Here is a 19,648-nt window from a genome sequence, read left to right on the forward strand (position 1 = left end):
GAAGTGCGTGGGTAGCCTGCCCAGGGGATGGACATTGAGCAGGGTGCCAGGGCTGCTGCTTCTGGCCCAGCTGTTGCCGTCTTCGGGAGCCCTGAGGCAGGATGTTCTGTTCTTGCCGCAGCGCCTGGCTCGGCCCCTGCCTGCGCTGTCTCTGCAGAGCTGCTGGAGGAGGGGAGCCACCACTGTCAGGCTTTTTGTCTGCCTCCTGGACGAGCATCACCCTGGCTCGGCGTGCTTGGCACTACAGATGTTGCCGACAGAGGAGTGGAGGAGCAGCGGGGTGGAGTGGGACCTTGGCCTTGCACTGGCTTAGCTGGCATCCCCTACCTGTGGGGCTGAGGGAGCTGAGGAGGGGAGGTCCAAGGACTTCCCCCCCAACCCTGTCCTTGCACCCTGCACTCCCATGGCAACACCCCAGGTACTATAGGTAAAGCTGGGACCTGGGAAATTGTGCTCACCCCATGGTGCCCCTCCAAATATGGTACGATGTATTGAAGGAGATGCACCTGCGACTGCATCCAGGATGGGCTGGGTGCAGGGTTGGACATGGTTCTCCTGTCTCCATCACCACTCCCCTGGGACTGATCTGCACTGGGCACCAGCACGTTTCTCCAGGACACTGTAGCTCTGAGGTGCCCCGGGGGTGCCAGCCCAAGGTCATCTGGGGTAACAGGCAGGTGGTCACAGTGGCTGGCACCAGCGGGCTCCATTTTGGGTCAGGATCTGGACCCAAGGACCAGATACCCGCTCCTCTGCCCCAGTGCCTGGCATCCCCATCTGGGTAGGGTATGATGGATGGGGACACACACCTGAGGCTGCAAGGGACCAGTCACCCTCGGACCCCTTTTAGAGCAACCCAGCTCGGTTTTGTCCCGCTCTCAGCCCCATACAGGGGCTTGCCCAGCCTGGGGATGCAGCAGTTGCCACCTGCTCACACCCAGGCTGTAATCCACAGGCAGGAGGTGAGCAGCTGGTGGAGCCTCCCTGACCTTCAGGTGGGATTAGTCCCCATGGGAACAGTGGGGAGCAGGCAGGTGAAGCCACGGCTCCCCCGGCAGCTCCTGGGGACTGAGCAAGGCTGGCAGAGCCGGGGGACCGAGCACACCCCCACACCGGGGACAGCCTGCAGCCAGGGCCAGGTAGGGGCCATGCAGGGCAGGTCCCGGATGGGCAGCAGTGGGGGAGCATGTGTCCCTGGGAGTATCCTTGTCTTGGTGGGTATTTATGGGTGCATCTCCAGAGCTGTGGGTGCCACAGGGCAGAGTGGGCACCGACAGTCCCACAGCAAAGGGGTGAGCAGCATGCCCGGGGGTGGCCAGAGTGCTGGTGGGGACAGCGGGTGGGCAGGTCTGGAGAGCCGGTCCCAGCAGGGGTACCAGTGGCTGGCTGAGGGCCACGGGTGCATGGGGAGAGCAGAGGCTGGGGTGAGGGGTCCTGCATGGAAGACCACCTCAGCAGGCCATTGGCTACCCCGTGCACTGCAAGTGGCTGTGCCCTCCACCGCATCCCTGCCTTTCTCCGGCCATTGGTGATGGCTCCCAGAGACCAGTCAGTATCTTGGTCCCCAGTTCCCATCAGGGTTCCTCTCCCACTGCTTGCTTACCCTCAGGACTCATCCGGCCTTGGGTGCAGCAGGAGTTGGGGCAGGTACCCGCCAAGCTCTGCCCCAGGAGAGCCTGAGAGCGCCTGGGACTTCTCCAGCCCCTCCGGGCACAGAACGGCTGGCAGCCCGCAGTGTGCGCGTGTGCCTGTGTGGGAGCTAATCCCAGCAACATCTGCCAGGCTGTTTGCGATCCCGGGAGTTTCCGGCTGCGGGGAGGGGATGGCCGGGTGCGCGGGGGACACGTGTGCGTGGGGTGGCTGGCGTGTGCCAGAGCTCCCTGTGCAAGGCAGCGCCTGTGCAAGGAGGCTTCTGTGGCAGGTATGTACCTGCACACCTGTGTCCTCTGTAGCCAACACGGTCCCAGGAGGGGACAAGTGCCACTGGGGACCACAGCGAGCCCCTCAGCTCTGGGATTTGGGGACCCAGTGGGTGGAAGTGGGGGTTTTGGCTGGGATTTACCAATCCTGGTGTGGCCATGTTCAAAGCAGTCCCAAAGGGGAGATGCTTGGGGAGGGAAGGGGGGTGTCTGCATCCTTGCCCATGAGGATCATTTCCCAGGGAAATGAGGCTGCGGAGAAAAGGGAGCAAAAAGGAGCAGTGGGGCTGGGTGGGGGGAATGACACACTGCCCCTGATCTAATCAGCCAGACCCTGCAAATAAAAGCCACCTGTTTTGGCCCTGGCAGCAGGAAGCCATCCCCAGAACAAACAGAGCACCAGGCAACTGGGAGAAAGACAAACAGGGGCCGGCACCAGCTCCATCTGCTCCTGCTCGGCCCAGCCTTTGGACCTCCAGCCCCTTGGGGTGATGGTGCAGCCTCCAGTGGGGTTGGGGGCAAGGAGAGAGGGGCTGGTGGGGCTCGTGGGGGTAGCCAAAGCTCAGCCCACAGTGTCAGCCAGATGCAGGACCACACACAGCTGTGCTGGCCTGGTCAGCTAGCCCAGATACTCATAACAGCAGTGGGAAAGACAGCATGCTGCCATAAGCCCCAGATGTGTCCCACATGTGGTAATAGCATCAGGATGGCTGGACAGCCTGTGCCTCACCTCCCTCGGGGCTGCCTTTCAGCCTGCCCAGCCCCCCAAGCCGTGCACCATCCCGGGCCAGCGCCTGCACAAGGCGCAGGGTATAACCCCACGGCCAGTGACCACGCGTGGCATGGTCCAGGCTTGGCACGGAGTGCTTGGGCGGCCGTGTCCTCCCACTGTCCCCTGGGGCTGCCGGCCTCCCGCCCGCGCTGTGCCCGGTGGCACGGAGAAACCCGATCTGTTTTGCTAGCGCAGGGAACAGGCTGAGCCGGGAGCTACGCAGGGCCCTTATTAAATTAGCCTATGCAGGAGGCCCTGGGCGAGCGCTAACCAGGTCCCAGAGCCAATATTAGCAGCTGCCCTTGAGCAGAGTCGCTGCCTGCCCCCGCACCAGCCTCCCCCTGTCCGTGTTCCCCGCCGGGCAGATGTGGCTGGGGGCTGGCAGGTGACCCAGCCACGGGGATGCTGGCTGGTGACAGGGAGTGCCCAGAGGTGCTGGGAGATGCCCCAGGGAGGCCAGGCTGCTTCAGCATCCTGGGGTGCGGTGGGGAAGGGCCCTCGGTACAGCCCCTCGTGGGTGACCCCCCGATCCACATCCCTGGACGTGGTTGTGGCTCCAATGTGGATGCCCCGACTGCCGACAGGGAGTGAGGCTTATCCCAGCATGTGGGACACGCTGAGAAGCGAGGAAGGGGCACAGCCTGCATCTGAGGGTGGGTTTCTTCCCTTGTCGTTCCCCCCCCCCCCCCCCCCCCCCATGCTTTTATCCAAAGGGCTGTATGGGGGTGACTGAGCTGCCTGCATGCCCCTCATGGGACAACACCAGTGACCCATAGATCCTGCAAATAGCTCGCAGCATCCCACATATCCTGCCATATCCCATGCCCTGGGGCTCTGTAATACACCCCATAGTGCCCTGCACCCCATAAGCCCAGACTGCCCTCACACCCTGTAGCATCCCAAACTAACCAGTGCCCCGCGCCTCTGCTCACACAGCCCAGGCGAGGGGCAGCAGCGGCGTGGGGGGACCCCGCAGTGCACTAGCTCTGCATCTTGCCCCACCTTCCCCAAGGTATTGGCTTCCCTAAGGGCTGCCCAAACCTGTCCCCCAGCACTTTGAGGGATGTCCCCAGGCCACCAGGCTGCATCCCCAGGGGTCTGCTTACCTCCATGCACCCCCTTCCCTCCCCTGGGAGCATCCCCATCCTTCCCTCCACCCTCTGCTCCCCCAGGCAGCACCCTGGGGTCTCCCCCCGCCCTGCTTCGAGCACCCAGGGCGTCGCAAGCTGAGGGTCGCCTCCCCAGCGCCTGTCTCCGTCCAAGGGCCACCTACGTCCCTTAGCTGGAGCCAGCTCCAACCGCTGCCAGGCTGCACCCTCTGCTGGGACCAGCAGGCATCGGCGCAGCCCCGCACCGAGCCTCAGAGCAGGGAGGGAAGGAAATGCTGCCCGGCGTGTTGTCGTCGAGCAGGTGGGGGGGAACGACACGAAGAGCACCCACGAGTCCTGCCCACAGCCCGTCCCTGCTGTCACCTCTCAGTCCCCAATTCTTGCTGAGAACGGGGCAGCGATGCCAGGCGTCCTAACGCCACCCCCAGCTGCCCACGCTGCACCCTCCATCACCGGCACTGCCGGGCTCTCTTGGGATGCTGACCCCTGTGCTCAGGACCCCCAGAAGGGCTGGGGTTTTCCTGGGAAGGTTTGGGGTGCTCTGGGCCAGCCCTTGCTCAGAGGCCAGCATGGCTCCTGCCCAGCCGAAGGTGGGGAATGTCCAGCTTCACTGCAGGCTGCACAGGGATGCTGCAAGAAATGCTGCTGCCAAGAGACCCAGTATTTCACATTTTGGCAGGGCACTCTTCTTCCTTTCCGGCCTGTGCTGGCCTCATCCAGCCCAGGCCCTCGTCAGAGGCACTGAGGATGTCTGTATGGCACGGTGCGGTCCCAGGCAGGGCTGGTCCTGCTGCCTAGGTGAAGGACACGGGTCTGCCCCAAAGCTGGTCTCCTCCAGCTGTGCACGGTGTCCCCTGCCTGGGTGAGAGGTATGTGGGGAGCACAGAGAGCCCTTTGCCAGGCCAGGCGATGTGCCCAGGGCATTGCAAGCGAGGATCATGTACCTGGGGTCCATCAGTGCCTGGTCCAGAGCCAACACAAGAACCTCTGCAGGGTGTTGCACATCTCCCAGAGCATGGGCAGACCAAGCCGCGACAATGCTAACATGTCCACCACCCCTCTCGCTCACCCTAACCTTCTCCCGCCCCACACGGAGCCCTGCCTGTGCAGACTGAGGCCCTGCCCTGCCAGCTCGGGATATGCAAGGCAGAGCCTGATCAGAGGAGGGACCGCAGTGGCAGGGCCCCAGGCAGAGGGGCAGATGCAGCCCCTGCGTCCCAGTGTGAGGACATCAGTGTCCCTCAGCTCCCAGCTGGCAAATCCCTGCTTCACCCTGGCACCTCCTTCCCACCAACCTCAATCCTGGCAAAGGCTGCGGGTGCCCTGGGAAAGGCTGGGTCCCTAATCCCCGGGCCAAGCAGGGACATTGTCCAGGGGCAGAAAGGAAAGCGGTGCGTCAGGCCCTTTGCCCATTGTGCCCTGAGCCCCTGCGCAAACACAGCCCAGCACTTTCATTGTCAGCCCTGCGAGGCACGGGGGGGCTGCTCTCGCCACACTGCCTAACTGGAATGGACAGCCGGAGTCTGGGGTGGGTGCGCACCCTGTCCCCCCCCCATCCTCTGCCTGCTGACACAGCGCCCTGCCCGCCTGCACCATCGGCACTTCGGCACCCGCCTATAAAGGGCGAGGGGAAAAGCCGGCACCGGCACCGCCACCTTCGCCTCTGTGCCCTGCCGACCAAGTAAGTACCAGGCTGTGAGCCTCCAAGCCCCCCCACTGCACAGGCGCTGCCACGCTCCCTTTGCTCCCCCCCACACCAAGCCCTCCCACCCAATGCACACTCTGGGGAAGGGCAAGCCGTGGGGTGCTGCGTGGCACAGCAGGGGTACCCTGTGCGGGCAGGAGGGAGGCTGGCACCCATCTTTGCAAGAGCCAGGCTGCTCTGCCCATGGGCTGCACCCCGCACCCGTGTCTGAGTCGGGGCCGCTGCCACCCCCCTGCACCGGGTACAGTGTCGCTGCACCCAGCCGACCCCAGGAGTCGTCGCAGGGAGCTTGGGAGCAGAGAAAATGAGGCAGCCCTGGGTACATCACATGGAGAGATGGGGCATCGCAAGTGCCCCTGCAACTTGGGGGTCACCGGACGGAGATCCCCGAGCGCCAAGGGAAAGGGAATGGGAAGCATCCCCTGTGACAGCCTGGGAGGGTGAGGGGACAGTGGCATAGGATATGTGAGGGCAGCACCACCGGCACCCCAGGCTCAGTGGCAGGCAGCGGGGCGGCTGGGGACTGATGGCGGGCACCTGCCCGGGGTGATGCGTGGGGCTCTGCCAGCAGCCAAGCGACCCGCATGACCAGCAGCGAAGCCATGGACACCCTGGGGCAGTACAAGATCACAGTGTGGGAGGAGGAGAGCTTCCAGGGCAAGCGCTGCGAGTTCCTCATGGAGTGCCCCAGCATCATGGAGCGCGGCTTCCGCAAGATCCGCTCCATCAAGGTGGAGTCTGGCCCGTAAGTGTCCCGCCAGCCCTGCGGCCCTTTGGCACACCCTGCTCCGGCAAACCCGCTGCTCCCAGGGGACTGTTGGGAGCTGCTGGGGAGCCAGGACACTCGGGTCCTTCCTCGGCTCCAACACAGCCTCATCGTGCGACCTCCCTCCCTGTGCTCCTTGCATGGTGCCTCAGTTTCCCCGTCTGCAAAGCAGGGAAACCCTGCCGAGCCGAGGCGCAGGTCGGAGGCAACGGTCTGGCCCTGGGGAGAGGGGTTCCACTCTCAAAAGGGACATTTGCTGCTAGCAAGGACCCCGACCTCTGTGACAGACCCACACCCTGCCAGGATGTCTCCATCCCCTGCACGGGAGGGAGAAGCCAGCCCTGGGCTGAGCCTAGGGGCTGTGCTGCACACCCCTGAGGGCTTTCCTCCTCTCCCCTCCAGCTGGGTGGGCTTCGAGTACCCCGAGTACCAGGGGCAGCAGTTTATCCTGGAGAAGGGTGACTATCCCCGGTGGGAGGCCTGGAGCGGGAACAGTGGCTACCGGACCGAGCACCTCCTCTCCTTCCGGCCCGTCAAGTGCGCGGTGAGTTACGGGGACACCAGTGCGGTGCGTTCGGGGCAGGCAGAGCCTCCCCCCGGCAGCCCAGCACGGAGGGAAATGAGGGACAGACAGGAGGACGGGTTACGTGGGACATGGGATGGAGGGGTGAGGTGCACATGGAGGTGCCGTGAGGTGGAGGGGTGGCTGCACCCACTGGCTCCTGCCTCCCTGCAAGGATCCTGGCATGGTCTTTAGGGCTAAAATTTAGGCTGAAAACACCATCCCAGCTCCTCCTGCTTTGGGCATTGGAGAGCCACCTCCCAGGCTGGGGTCCCCAGGCCTTGTCCCCCCGCCCCAGATACCCAGGGACAGGCTGAGCAGAGGGGAGCTGGCAGATCTGCAGGGATGCTGAGGGTGCGGGCTTCATCCCCCTCCCGCCTGGGGTACCCGAGCCGTGCCCAGGCAGATGCAGCCTCTATCGCTCCATCTGCAGAGACACTGGCGCTCGCAATAGCGGCACGTCTGCGCCTCCGAGCGGGGTCCCCCCCCCAACTTTTAATAATCACCAGGCAGATATGCTTGGGCTTTAATAAAGGGGATGCGATAAGATCACTCCTTGCTGGCAGGACTGCTCCTCGGTGCAGATAGATGCGTGTGGGGGCTGGGCACGGGGGACAGTGCCGCATCGCTCAGTGTCCCAGCAATTAACCCCTCGGTGTCCAGCAGCCAGCAAAGCCCCACGGAGCCGGGGGGACCACTGTCAACTGCCTGCCTTGCCCTGCAACCCTCCTGCAGCCTCAGGGAGCAAAAGGATGCTGAGGGCAGGAGCCCATGTGGGTGCAGAGGATGTGGCCACTGTCACCCTCAGCAGCAGTTGTGCATGGGGACCACAGGGACATGAGAGCAGCATCCTCTGGGCAGCCTTGGGGTGTCCCGGTGAGGGCGTGCCAGGCCGAAAGACATCCCCATGCCTTGCACCAAAGCTGGGCATGGTCCCAGACCTCCCACGGTGCCTTGGTGCTTGTCTCCCTGATGCCACATCCTCTATCCCTGCACAAGCTACCCCATCCCCGATGACCCCCAGCTCTCTCCGCAGAACCACAATGACAGCAAAGTCATCCTCTACGAGGCGGAGAACTTCCAGGGGCACAAGTTTGAGCTGAGCGACGACTACCCCTCGCTGCAGGCCATGGGCTGGGGCAACAAGGAGGTGGCATCCATCAAAGTGAACGCCGGAGCGTGAGTCTTGCCAGCGGGGAGGGGTGTGGTGGGGGCCAAAAGCTGGGGTTCAGTGAGTGCCTCCTTCCTGAATAGTCCCAAGGATGGGGAAGGAGGACCCCAAAAAGGATGGGTGCCTGCCTGCTTCTCTTCCCTTGAAAACCCAAGCCATGCATGGGGTGTTTTCTGTCCCTCACCCTCCCAGGGCAAGCAGAGGGATGGGATGGGATGGGATGGGATGGGATGGGATGGGATGGGATGGGATGGGATGGGATGGGGGGACTTGGCCCAGGGCTCTGAGCCAGGGGTCTGCCTGCAGGTGGGTGGCATACCAGTACCCGGGATACAGGGGCTACCAGTACGTGCTGGAGCGGGACAGACAGAACGGCGAGTTCAAGAAGTACAATGAATACAGCAGCCAGGCCCACACCAACCAGATCCAATCCATCCGCCGCGTCCAGCACTGAGAAGGGGCAGGGCCGCATGCCCCTCAGCCTCCAGGCTGCTGTGCAATAGACCTCTATCTGGTAGCAAATAAAGGCATTTGTCAAAAAAAAGGGTGCTCCTGCCTCTGCTCTGCTCCTTGGGGGGCTGCCAGGCCTGGGGGACTCCCTGTGGGGTGGGAGGCAGGGTGCCTGCCCCAGTCCTGCCTCCCCCCAGCTCTCAGCAGTTGGAGGGGGCTTCCCTTTCCTCAGGCGGTTTTGGATGTGTGGCCACCTCCACCCCGGGCTGAGCTCTCTGTACCCTACCTCTGGTCCATGCATTGTGAGTAGAGGGCATGCAGACCAGTTCATGATGCTCCCCATGATGCTCCAGCTGGGGAAATGGGAACTTACTGGGAACTTACTGGCCTTACTGGGCAAAGAAGGGGCTGGAGCTGGGAGGGATTGTCCAGGGGGGTTGTGCCCTGGGTCCTCCTCCTGGGGAAAATAATTGCTCCAAAACCTGTGAACATGAGGTCCCTTCTCTCTGCACCCTGGTTTGGAAGAGAGAGGGGGGTCCCTGCCTGCTGTGGGCCTGGGGAGGAGGAGGAGCATTGGGGTCATCTGAGGGAGAACCACCACAGATGGCATGGCCACAGTTGGGGCAGGGCTGGGGGCGCTGGCTTATAGAGGGACCGTACAGGGGTTGTGTGGGGGTGCAGGGGACAGGGGCAGGAGATCCTCGGGGCAGTGTCCCACAGCTGGCAGGGGACTCAGCTCACTGCTCCCAGCACCCTTAGGGTCCGCGTCCCCCCCACCCCCAGCCTGGCCACACCAGCACATCCCACATCCGTGCCAGCATCCGGCTCCGGCTCTGGCTGGGGCACACCGGGAACCCCACCCAACCTCCTCCTCCTTTTCCAGCACCCTTTCCCAGCCTCCTCCTCCTCTTCCATCCTGCTCCAGCACCCCAAGCCTTCCTGGGGCGCAGGGCTCCCATTCCGTGTTGCTCCCTGCACCCAGAACAACCCCTCTAAAGCTGCAGGATGGTGGAACAGTGCTGGGTGGCTTGGATGCCTGGGTCCCCAAATGCCCACCCTGCTAAAAGCACGCCTGACCTTAGGGCTGTGGGTGCTCCAGAAGGGTGCTGGGAGACTGGGAAGTACTGGGCTGAGGGCTGGTGTTTGCACGCCCTGCACCTGGGGCTGCAGAGAGACCCCAGCCCTGGCATGTGTGTGAGTGCGTCTACTGCACCCATGAGCTTGCGCGGCAGCATGCACACCAGCATGCCCATGCACACCCTGCACGTCCCTGCTCCCTCTCCCCTTACACCCCAACATGTGCCACGCAAAAGCACCCAGCACCTTGTACATCCCCATCCCGCAGGGCGTCCCCGCTGCGGGGTGCCCCCCAGCCCTCCCCTGTCCCTTCCATGTCCCTGCTGGCCCCACCCCGCCACGGCCCCACGGCAGCCAGCCTCTCCCCCTGCACAAACACATTCCTGCACACCCGGCCAGGCTGCAGCCAGCCCAAGGCCACGTCAGCTCGGCTCTGCTCCACGCCACCGCCGCCGGCACACAGGTGAAGTTGTCCCGGGCACCTGCGCACAGGCCTGCGATGGGGAGGGAGCTGTGGGGGTCATGGTAAAATGTGGGGTCTTTATTGCTCTGTCCTGGGTGGGGGTGGCAGCGCTGGTTCGGGGAGAGGGGGGCAAACTGCCTGCTTGCAGCCAGGGAGACCTTCTGCTGCTGCCAGCTGGGTGCTCCAAGTGTGCGGGCCCGTCCCCTGGAGCCCTGCAGAGCTGAACCCTCACCTCCCAGATTGTCCACAGACCCGAAGCCCCATCCCCTGTCTCCCCCATGGACCTGGAGCCCTGTTCCCTGGATTCCTTATGTGCCCTGCCCCCCACATCCTGTGAGTCTGCCCCAGCGCCACCATGTCCCAGATTCCCCGTGAACCTGGGGCACATCTCTTGGGTGCCCAAAGTTCCCCATGGGCACAAGGCTCTTCAGCCCCTGGGACTCCACACTTCCTGCCTCTCTGTACCCCTCAGCCCCCAGGTCACCCAAAGCCACCAGTCCCATCACACCCCACTGTAAGCCCCCCCACCCACTGGCTTTCCCAGGGACCCTGGTGTCTCCACCCCCTGTGCCACCCACAGCCCCCCGTCTCCAGCTCTCACAGCCCTAATCCTGCTTCTCAGGCTGATCCCAAACTGCTCCCCCCACTCTGGGCTGACACAGGAGCCCTCAGTCCAGACCCCCCCACACCCCATGCCTTCTGCCATGCAGGTTTGCTAGGGCAGGATCCTGGTCACTGCGGCTCCTGGCAGACAGGGGCTTGGTGGGTCTGGCCCCCTTCCCACCTCACCCCACTGTCTCCGGGGCTTGTTTTCCGTTGCCTGCGTTTTGTTCCAGTGACTCAGGCAGCGAAAGCAAGTCTGGGAGGCTGTGGAGCCGCTGCTGCGAGAGCTGCACTTGAGGGGCTGAGGACGAGAGGGATGGGGGGAGCAGCCTGGGCTGTTGGGCTGTACAGAGCTGGGGCATTCTGCTGTGGGGACCTCAGGGGACAAGCTGGGGGAAGAGAAACTTTTTTAAGGGCTGTTATATCCAAACAGGATTGGTGGGGAATTGGTGGGGGAGTACTGTGGGCTATGCTCCTTTATCTCCCCACCAGCATCTGCTCTCTGTCTCCTGGTGAAGCACTTATGGACCCTCTGTTCCCTAAACCCTTTGCACACCCCCACGCAGGAGTAGCCACCAGCCGCGTTGGGCTGTGGCACCCCGAGGCACCCTGGCTGAGTGTTGCTACCTGTGGACTGTGGCTTCTTCTGCAGAGCACATTTCAGCTGCAGTATAAATAATACCCATGGGTCTGACACAACTGTATCTTGATTTCCATCGGATCCATGTCTCACGATGACCACTTTCAAGAAATTTGGCTAAGTCTGGCGTGAGAGCCCATCCTTTTACTAGACATCAATGAAACACCGCAGGAGAGGTCATGGGTTGATGGGCAACTTGGCTGTATGGCATTGGACTCATGGAGCAGAGAGTGCCTGCTGCTGGCACACTGCCTGGCTGCCTCAAGCTGTGGGGTGACGGCAGAGTGTCGGCTCTTGGCTGGGGGGACATTGATCTTTGCTGGTTCCGTACCCCCAGCCAAGAGCTGAACCTCTGCCATCACCCCACGGCTGCATGTAGCAGCTGGAGCCATGGGTGATGGGGAAAAACCTGGCCAGATGTGCCTTTTGGGAGCCGAGATCACCCCAGACCCTTTCCCTGTTACAGATTTCTCCCCCAATCACCCTTCTGTCTTCACAACACCCAGGACTGCCCAGGACAAGCTGGTGGAAATGGGGCTATGCATGTTTGGGTGGGTGTTGGGGGTCACCCAGCTTCTACAGGCCCTAATAAAGTTGGGCAAGAGATCGGAACAGGGCTGGGGACCCCAGAACGGTCACAGGCTTAACCCTTCTCGAGGTAGGGACTGTCCAGAAGGGCATGGAGAAGCCAGGGAAGTGGCAGAGCTGCGGTATATCCTGGTGCCACCAACCGCTGGAGATGCACTTACCCAGCCCGGAGCTCTGGGCACCGCAAAGAGATCCCATCACGGGTGTCCCGGAACTGGAGGGACATGGTGGGGACCCAACCGACTCACCCCAGTTGGGTGGGCTCTGGGAGCTGCAAGGGGACCCCAGGACTGTGCCGAGGACCCCGGAGCTGGGGAAAGGGCAGGCACGGGTGGCTCAGAGGGCCGGAGGCGGGTGGGCCGATGCCGATGCCGTGCGGTGAGATGCAGAGGGCCCGGGCGATGCCGGCAGCGTGGGGACCGCCGTGCCCGCCGGGGGTGGTGGTGGTGGGAGGCCGGGCCCGGGCCGTCTCCAGGCAGTGTCCGAGCCCCGCTCCCGGCTGGGATGGCAGCGCCGTGTTTGCGAAGAGTTAAGGAGGCGGAAGAGGCAGGAAGCGGCCCGAGCTGCTCTCCATAGAAACCCGCGGCCGTGATTAAAGTCTGATGCGGGCCCGATAGCGGGGAGGGGGGGATGAAGGGGGGGGGGGGCAGCGCCCGCTTTAATTACAGCAGAGGAAATTGCTGGAGCCGGGGCCCCGAGCCCCTGCGAGTTGCCTGGAAACTCCCCCCCCACCCCCGCCTCCCCCGGCCCCTGCCCGTCCCCTGCCCGTCCCGCTGCCATTTATTCGCCATCAGCTGCTCCCTGATAAAGTGGAATAATAATAATAATAATAGGGGCAGGAATATTAAAACATGCAGCCCGCGGGCCGCCCCCACAGCTGCCATGAGACACGGCGCCGGAGCGGTGCCACTGCTGCTCAACATGTACCTGCCAGGTACGGGCGGACCCCCCCGGCCGCTGCCCCGCCGCAGCGCCGTGCACCGCACAGCACCCGGCCCCCGCCCGCCCTGCCCCGCCGCTGCCCCGGGGCCCTTCTCTGTCCCGTCTCCCTCCAGAGCCCACCCTGCCTTCCCCTCTCCCTCCGCTCGTCCTCCCTTCCTGCCTTCCAGCCCTCCAGCCATCCCTTGCTTCTTCCTTCCAGCCGTCCTCACAGCCTTCCACGCCCGCACACCCGTCCTCCCTTCCATCCTCCATCTGCCCACCGTCCCCCTGTCCTTCCACTCCTCCATCCACCCTTCTGTCCTTCCAACCCATCCTTCCACCCACCCACCCACCCTTCCCCTGTGCTTCCATCCATCCTTCCGTGCCACCCACTTGTCCCTCCGTCCCTCTCTCTGTCCCCGCTACCAGCCATCCCTTCCATCTTCTCTCTGTCCCTTCCATCAGCCCATTCTTCCACCGTCTTACCCATCACCTGCCCTTCCTTCCATCCTTCCACCTCTCGCCCTTCCTTCTCTCTTTCTTATCCTTCCCTCCATCTACCCACCCATCCTCCCTTCTGTCCTTCTGTCCATCCACCCATCTCTCCTTCCTTCCTTCCATCCGCCTCTCCACCCCTCTCGCCTTTCCCCAGCCGTCTGTTCCCCAAACACCAACACTCGTCCTTCCTTCCACCCGCCGCTCCTGCCACCCATCCTTCCACCCCACCCTCTCCCCCCTGCCCCGCAGCTCTCTCCCTCTCTCCCTCTCTCCTCCCTACCCCAGCCCGCGGGATTTTCTATTCCTATTTAAAAGCTTCCCCGGCTCGGTCGGAAATCGGATTTCCTTTTTCCTGGACGCGTTTCCTGGCTTCGCCTCGGCGGCGAGGCAGGCGAGGGGGAGCGGCCGGGGGCTGCGGGGAGGCTGCCCGCGGGTGGGCGCCGGGGGGTCGCGGTCCCGCCTGGCTCCAGCCCCCCCTCCACCCCCACCCGCGCCCCTTTTTCCCCCCCCAGATCCAGTCGGGGAAACTTTGTTCAAAGACGGGAAGAGCCAGGCGTGGGGGTCTCTCAGCCCCGGCGTGCAGAAAGGTAAGAGCACCGCTGCCCCTTCCCCTGGACCGGCCCCGCTCCCCCCGGCCCGCCCGGAGCGGGGACCCCCCCGGGGCACAAGCATCCTTCCCCGCCCCGCAGCCATCGGGGACCCCTTCCCGTCCGTGTGCCGGGCACTGCCCACGCAGGACACGGCCGCCGCGGAGCCCCGCTCACTGCTGCTGCTGCGGGCGGCTCGGGCTGGGAGCATCCCGCCGCTAAAACCCACCGGGAGAGCGGCCGAGCCCCGACGGCCGGGAGCCTCCGTCCCCGTAGCCCCGTAGGGGCTGGGCGGCGGCGGGGTCCCAGCTCCGGTTCCCCCCGGTGCTCCGGGGACACCCGACGGGGAGGGAGCTGCCAGCCAGCCCGGGAACTGGGGGGGTCCAATCCGGGCTCGGTGGCCCCGTGCTTGGGAGCAGGGGGATGAGGTGAGATACCAGCCGGGGGGGAGCTGCCAGTGAAGGGCCGGGGCTCGGGAGGTCATGGCTCGGCTGGGAGATGACGGATCCCGGGGAGCAGGAGCCATCCGTCTGGGGAAAACCATCCCGGGGGGCCGGGGATCGGCCAAGGGCCGGCCAGGGAGCAGCCTGGAGCCTGCTGGGGAGTGCAGCAGCACTGGTTTTCAGGCGGCTATGGGGCCAGCGCTGTGGCGTTTGGGCCATGTAGCTTGCCTGTCTGGCAAGGAGACAAGGGCCAGGCCATGCTCTGAGTGGGAAAAGGGGAGCCCTGGTTTAGGGATGGGGGGGTGGGCAAAGCTGGGACTAGGGGGGGGGGGGGGGGGGCCTTCCACCTCTACGCTGAGGACTCTGCCCCAGCCATACTCTGTGCACTGCACTGTGGTGAGACGGACCTTTTTGGATCCCTGGAGGTTTCCTCGGGGAGCTGCTGGGTGCTGCATCATAGCACCCTGCGGCAGGCAGGGTTGAGCCTCCCCACCCCGCCCAGCTGCACCCCCCATCACCTCCCTGCCGTCCTTGCAGGTGGGGCACCCTGTGGGTGGGGGATAGCAGGAGCCCGGGGCAGGGGGTTGCAGGGATGGAGAAGAGGTAAGGGCTGTGGCTGTACCCTAGGGAGGGGAGATCCCCCACCTCAGTCCCAGGATGGGGGATCTGGAAATACAATACCTTGAAAAGATTTGGGCTCATCTGCCTGGATCAGGATGTCTGAGCAGGGTTCGGTGGAATGGGGACAGATTGGGCATGGCTCTTCCCTGCTTCATCCAGAGCAAGAGTTGGGGGGCACCAGATAAAATAGGTGGGTGCGAAGCAAGCGGGACAAGGTGATTCTTTGTGGGAAATGTAGCTGAGCTGTGGGACTGCCTGCTGCAGGGGTAGTGGGTGCTAAACCTCTATATGGGATCCAAGCACCTTTAGAAAAAAATAGTGGCAGAAAACATGTCCAGGTGTGTCAGGCTCCTGTGTGTGCACAGCCTGGCACAGAGGCATCTTGAGCACACACCAAGGGTGCAAGCTGTGGGTGCAATGGCCATGGCTCAGGGAGGACAGTTTTCCTCTGGAAATAAGGAACATTGGTGCCTGATTCAAAGCCACAGCATGTCCTGCCCTGTTGTGGTCTCTCTTCCCTTATACCTGCCTGCATGTACCAGGGGTGCAGGTCAGAGCAGTGTTCCACCCTGACTTCAGCTCACCATGGAGACATCCTTGCAGGGCACAGTGCCCCTAGAGATGGGCAAGGGCTGTGCTGTGTCTCTAGCCGAGTTTCAAGCAGAGGTGGCAGTGGGGAATATTGGTGCTGGTATTGATCTGGGTACTGCCAAGATACCTCCTTCATGGGGTTGCAGATGAAAGAACCAGGCCAGAACCTCACGCCAAAGCAAATGAGCAGGTATTCATCTTCAGTGGGGTTTGAATTAGGGTGGGAGGGACGTGGGGACCCTGGATCCAGACCCACTGCAGCCTGCATTGACCTCTGAGCATTCCTACCCCTGTCCAGATGTACAGGGGCTTCCTCTCCTCCTCTTGCTTGGGGGACAGGATTGGGTAGGGATGCTGCAAAGGAGGCAAGACCTCGTTACCATCTTCTGTGTCTCTAGAGGAGGGAAGATGCAGTGAGGTGCATCTGAAACCTGGGTGTGGGAGGGGGCAACATAGCAGGGGGTTGAGGACACTGGGGTACATCCTGCCCCGCTCCTTGTGCCCTGAAAAGGAGCTTTAACCTCTCCGGGGCCCGGCCTTGCAGGCAGCGGGCAGATCCAGCTGTGGCAGTTCCTGCTGGAGCTGCTCTCCGACCGGGCCAACCTGAACTGCATCGCCTGGGAAGGCACGAACGGGGAGTTCAAGCTGATCGACCCCGATGAGGTGGCACGGCGCTGGGGCGAGCGGAAGAGCAAACCCAACATGAATTACGACAAGCTGAGCCGGGCACTGCGCTACTACTACGACAAGAACATCATGACCAAGGTCCACGGCAAGCGTTACGCCTACAAGTTCGACTTCCACGGGCTGGCACAGGTGTGCCAGCCGTCCGCCCCCGATCACACCCTCTACAAATTTCAGGGCAACCTGGCCCCGCTGCCCTTCTCGGGCATCTCCAAACTCAACCTCATGACCTCGGGGGTGACGCCAGCTGGCTTCTCCTACTGGCCTGGCTCCAGCCCATCCCTCTACCCCGGGCACGGGCTCCAGCCCTCTGCCCCATTCAGCGCCATGGCAGCCTCCCACCTCAACAACATGAATAACCATTACCATTAGAGGCTCGGCCACGCCAGGCGGAACTCCCCATCCCCCGCAGCATGGGGCTGTGGAGCTGGGGAGCTCAGCAGGGAGGGATGGGTGGGTGGGATCGTGCCCTGTTCTCAGTTGCCCTCTTTTAGATTTGGAGAGTTGCGTGGGGGATGAGGGGTGCTTGCAGGGTAGCTGGGTTGGTTCCCTGATGTGGGTGGCTGGAGGAGAGACGCCATCTAAATTTAGGGTGAGGAGGGATCCATGATCCTGGGAACAGATGTGGATACCTAAAGCAGGGTGTGAATGGAAGGAAAAAACATGGGCTCTCCTCCTGGCAGGGACCATGCCCCCCTTTCCTTTGCAACATGCTGCCCACCCCATGAACATCCTTAACTCTGCCCCCAGCCTGTGCCTGCCCTCCCCTCTCTCTGCAGAGAGGAATCAGGAGCTGAGGCCCCAGGGCAGCTGTGTCCATGAGTGAGGGTCCCACTGGGCAGGGAAAGGGGACTCTCCTTGCTACTCCTTGGTTCTCCACCTTTGCCTCCAAAGCCTTCCTTTCCTCCATCCCTCCTACACCTCCTGCTGATGGTGGCTTCCTCCAGACCTCAGGAGAAGCCTTGGTCTGGAAAGCAGATGACCTTCATGGGTTAACTCCTGCCCAGGGCAGGGCTTTGCTGTTGGAGGTGCCAGGGGCAGGTGTGAGGGGCACTGCCAGCCCTCAGGGCAAGGACAGAGCCCGGAGGCAGCAGAGCCTGGCCCCTGCAACTCTGCCCTCTCTCCAGTGCCCAAGGACCATGCCACGGTGTGGGATGGTCCCTGAAGCCCTGCACATGAGCCATGTCCTGCTGGTTACTTCCAAGTTTAATGCTTCAGTTTTACAGTGGCTTTAGCCCCTCACATGCAGGACTTGGTGGGACACCCTCCACGGGTGGGGACATTCCCAGGGACAAGGCTGGGTTGGAGGTGGAACAGGAAAAGGGATGACAGCAGGGCTTGGAGCCCTGGGCACGGAGGGGCAGCCCTGGGTCCCTGCCCCTGTGTCCAAGGAGGTGGCCCCATCCTCCGGAGCAGGACTTTGGCCCAGCGGATGCAGAAGATGGGCATGCTGGGCTCTGCGCTGGCTGGGGGGAGGGATTGGTCTTCAATAAAACAGAGAGGTGCTGTGACCTGTGTCCTCTCATGTCTGCAGGGAGCTGGTGAGAGGGGAAACGACCCAGCAAATCCTCTCCTAACTGAGTCGGAGCACCTGCAGGTCTGGGGTGGGGAGGATGTGGCCACCCTGCTGCATCACCTTTTCTCCAGGCATCACCTCTGGCTCTTACAGCCCCCAAGAGACAGGGCAGAGCTGGAAACCCCTGGGCTTCTTGAGACACCCCTCCAGTGAAGCCACATACCCTGTTCCCAGGCTGGCAAGGGGACGTGGCAGCTGGAGGCAAAGAGGAGACACAGTTGGCCTGCCAGGATATCCGCCACCCTGCCATCATCCAGGGGAATTTGGGATGCCAGGAGCCAGATCTCTCATGACCCACAGAGCTCTGTGCAACCAACTTGGGGCAATGCACTGGGCCCGGCACAGCCCAGATGTCCCTGCTGGGCTGCACTGTGCCAGGAGCAGGGAGGTTCCAAGCCGTGGTGCTAGGGTCGCATGTGACATAGATGCAGGGGTGACCAGGGAAGCACTGCTTGCCCAGCTTCAGGAACGTGCCCACAGATCCACTGGTGTCCATGGTGGCTGGTGTGGGCTCAAGGGCTGCCTTCTGCCTGGCCCCCTCCCTGGGGCTGTGCTCCCCATCCCACCCCCATCAGAGGTCCACGGTGCCAGGGCTGGGGGCCAGGCTTATAGCAGGGATCAGACTGGCTGTATAAGGGGGTGCCATGCAATTACGCAGCCCATGGAGGGGGTGGTCAGCCCCCAGCCCTCTCCCTGTGCCCCCCAGATTAAAGCAGTCACCAGATGTGGGGGCTGCGTGCTGCCCCCTCTGCGTCCCTCCAGGGTCTGGTCACTCTCATGGCCTTCACGGCATCCGCTCAGACACATCCTCACTCCCCTAATCAGCTTAAGGGAGGGGGATCTGATGGCAGTGTCTCCTCTGGGGAGGGCTCAGGCTACGGGGGGGGGGGGGGGGTGGGGTGGTGAGGTGGGGTGTCTGATGCTGCCAGCAGGGAGACCAAGTATGAGAAAGGAGCTGCAGGGACTGGGGGGGGTGGGGGGGTGGTGTCCCTCCCAGCAGGGGTCCCTCAGCATTGCACAGCCTGATCCCCAAGGACAGCAGAGGGTGAAGTGGGGAGAAATGGAGCAGTTACCCCCATGCAACCAGCACTCAGGCTGGAGATAGCCCCCCCCAAGCTTGGCCTTGCAAGGGCGAAATGGGAGGCTGGCCACAGCTAGCTCCCTCAGAGCTGGGGCAGGGAGCTGTGCCCCTGCCGGGGCAGCCTGCTTCGGGGCTTAGGTAACTGCATGACGCAGGGCAGGACACAGATTAAGGGATGTGGATCGCTAGTAGCTCCCCCCACTGCCATCCTGCTCCTATCCCTTCTGTTCCTCTGTCAGTGCCCACACCAGTGAAGCCCAGGTGACCCCAGTTCCCTCCTCATTCTCAGCCCTGCAATCCATGTCCCCACTGGTTCAGAGGCCAGACATGCTGCAGAAGGAGAGGAGTTACTTTTCTGTGAGAGGGAGGACCACCGCACACCCTCAATGCAACAGGCTGAGGGTTTGCCTTGCTCTGGCTGAGCTTACTGGCACAGTCCCCCTGCTCTGACCCCAAAGTGCCACCCCAAAAGCTGGGAACCAGCCCTGCACTCCCCTGGGATGACAGCCAGGAGGGAAGGTGGGGGACACCAATGCAGGACTACACCAGTGAAGCTCTTGGCTGCCTGAGGATGCAGCCAGCGTCACCATGGCAACTTGGGATGCTCCCATCCCCAGGCCCCACTGGAGCAGACCCCCTCCCCTCCAATGTTGTGCTTACTGGAGACGAGGACAGAGCATCACCTTCCACCCAACCCAGCCTCCCCCATCCCCAGAGCCCCATCTGACCCAGCCTGCCAGCAGCACTGCTTTCTTCAGTCACCAAAACCGACAGCTCAGAGCAGACTGCAGCAAAATCCTGCCAATGGGTGAGCAGGGCCG

The 19,648-nt window shown here is 63.0% G+C and overlaps 2 protein-coding genes across 2 annotated transcripts; both read left to right on the forward strand.

Annotated features, from left to right (window-relative positions):
• The first annotated feature begins 1,194 nt into the window (after nucleotides 1-1,194).
• CRYBA2 (crystallin beta A2) lies at nucleotides 1,195-8,458 on the forward strand. Its single transcript, XM_049803426.1, has 5 exons — nucleotides 1,195-1,214; nucleotides 6,077-6,250; nucleotides 6,674-6,815; nucleotides 7,870-8,012; nucleotides 8,311-8,458. The coding sequence occupies exons 2-5, from the start codon at nucleotides 6,090-6,092 to the stop codon at nucleotides 8,456-8,458; spliced, it is 594 nt and encodes a 197-aa protein (XP_049659383.1). The 5' UTR covers nucleotides 1,195-1,214; nucleotides 6,077-6,089.
• A 4,148-nt stretch (nucleotides 8,459-12,606) lies between these two features.
• Nucleotides 12,607-18,306, forward strand: FEV (FEV transcription factor, ETS family member). The gene is made up of 3 exons (XM_049809395.1): nucleotides 12,607-12,759; nucleotides 13,757-13,831; nucleotides 16,031-18,306. The coding sequence occupies exons 1-3, from the start codon at nucleotides 12,708-12,710 to the stop codon at nucleotides 16,540-16,542; spliced, it is 639 nt and encodes a 212-aa protein (XP_049665352.1). The 5' UTR covers nucleotides 12,607-12,707; the 3' UTR covers nucleotides 16,543-18,306.
• The last annotated feature ends 1,342 nt before the right edge of the window (nucleotides 18,307-19,648 follow it).

This window comes from Accipiter gentilis, chromosome 1, assembly GCF_929443795.1.
Source record: "Accipiter gentilis chromosome 1, bAccGen1.1, whole genome shotgun sequence".
NCBI lineage: Eukaryota > Metazoa > Chordata > Aves > Accipitriformes > Accipitridae > Astur > Astur gentilis.

Bases quoted from the DNA above. Each gene is read 5' to 3' on its own strand.
- CRYBA2 (XM_049803426.1), top strand. From the start codon at position 6,090: ATGACCAGCAGCGAAGCCATGGACACCCTGGGGCAGTACAAGATCACA. The intron at 6,251-6,673 runs GTAAGTGTCCCG...TCTCCCCTCCAG, and splicing joins ATCAAGGTGGAGTCTGGCCC to CTGGGTGGGCTTCGAGTACC. The intron at 8,013-8,310 runs GTGAGTCTTGCC...GTCTGCCTGCAG, and splicing joins ATCAAAGTGAACGCCGGAGC to GTGGGTGGCATACCAGTACC.
- FEV (XM_049809395.1), top strand. From the start codon at position 12,708: ATGAGACACGGCGCCGGAGCGGTGCCACTGCTGCTCAACATGTACCTG. The intron at 12,760-13,756 runs GTACGGGCGGAC...TTCCCCCCCCAG, and splicing joins GCTCAACATGTACCTGCCAG to ATCCAGTCGGGGAAACTTTG. The intron at 13,832-16,030 runs GTAAGAGCACCG...CCGGCCTTGCAG, and splicing joins CAGCCCCGGCGTGCAGAAAG to GCAGCGGGCAGATCCAGCTG.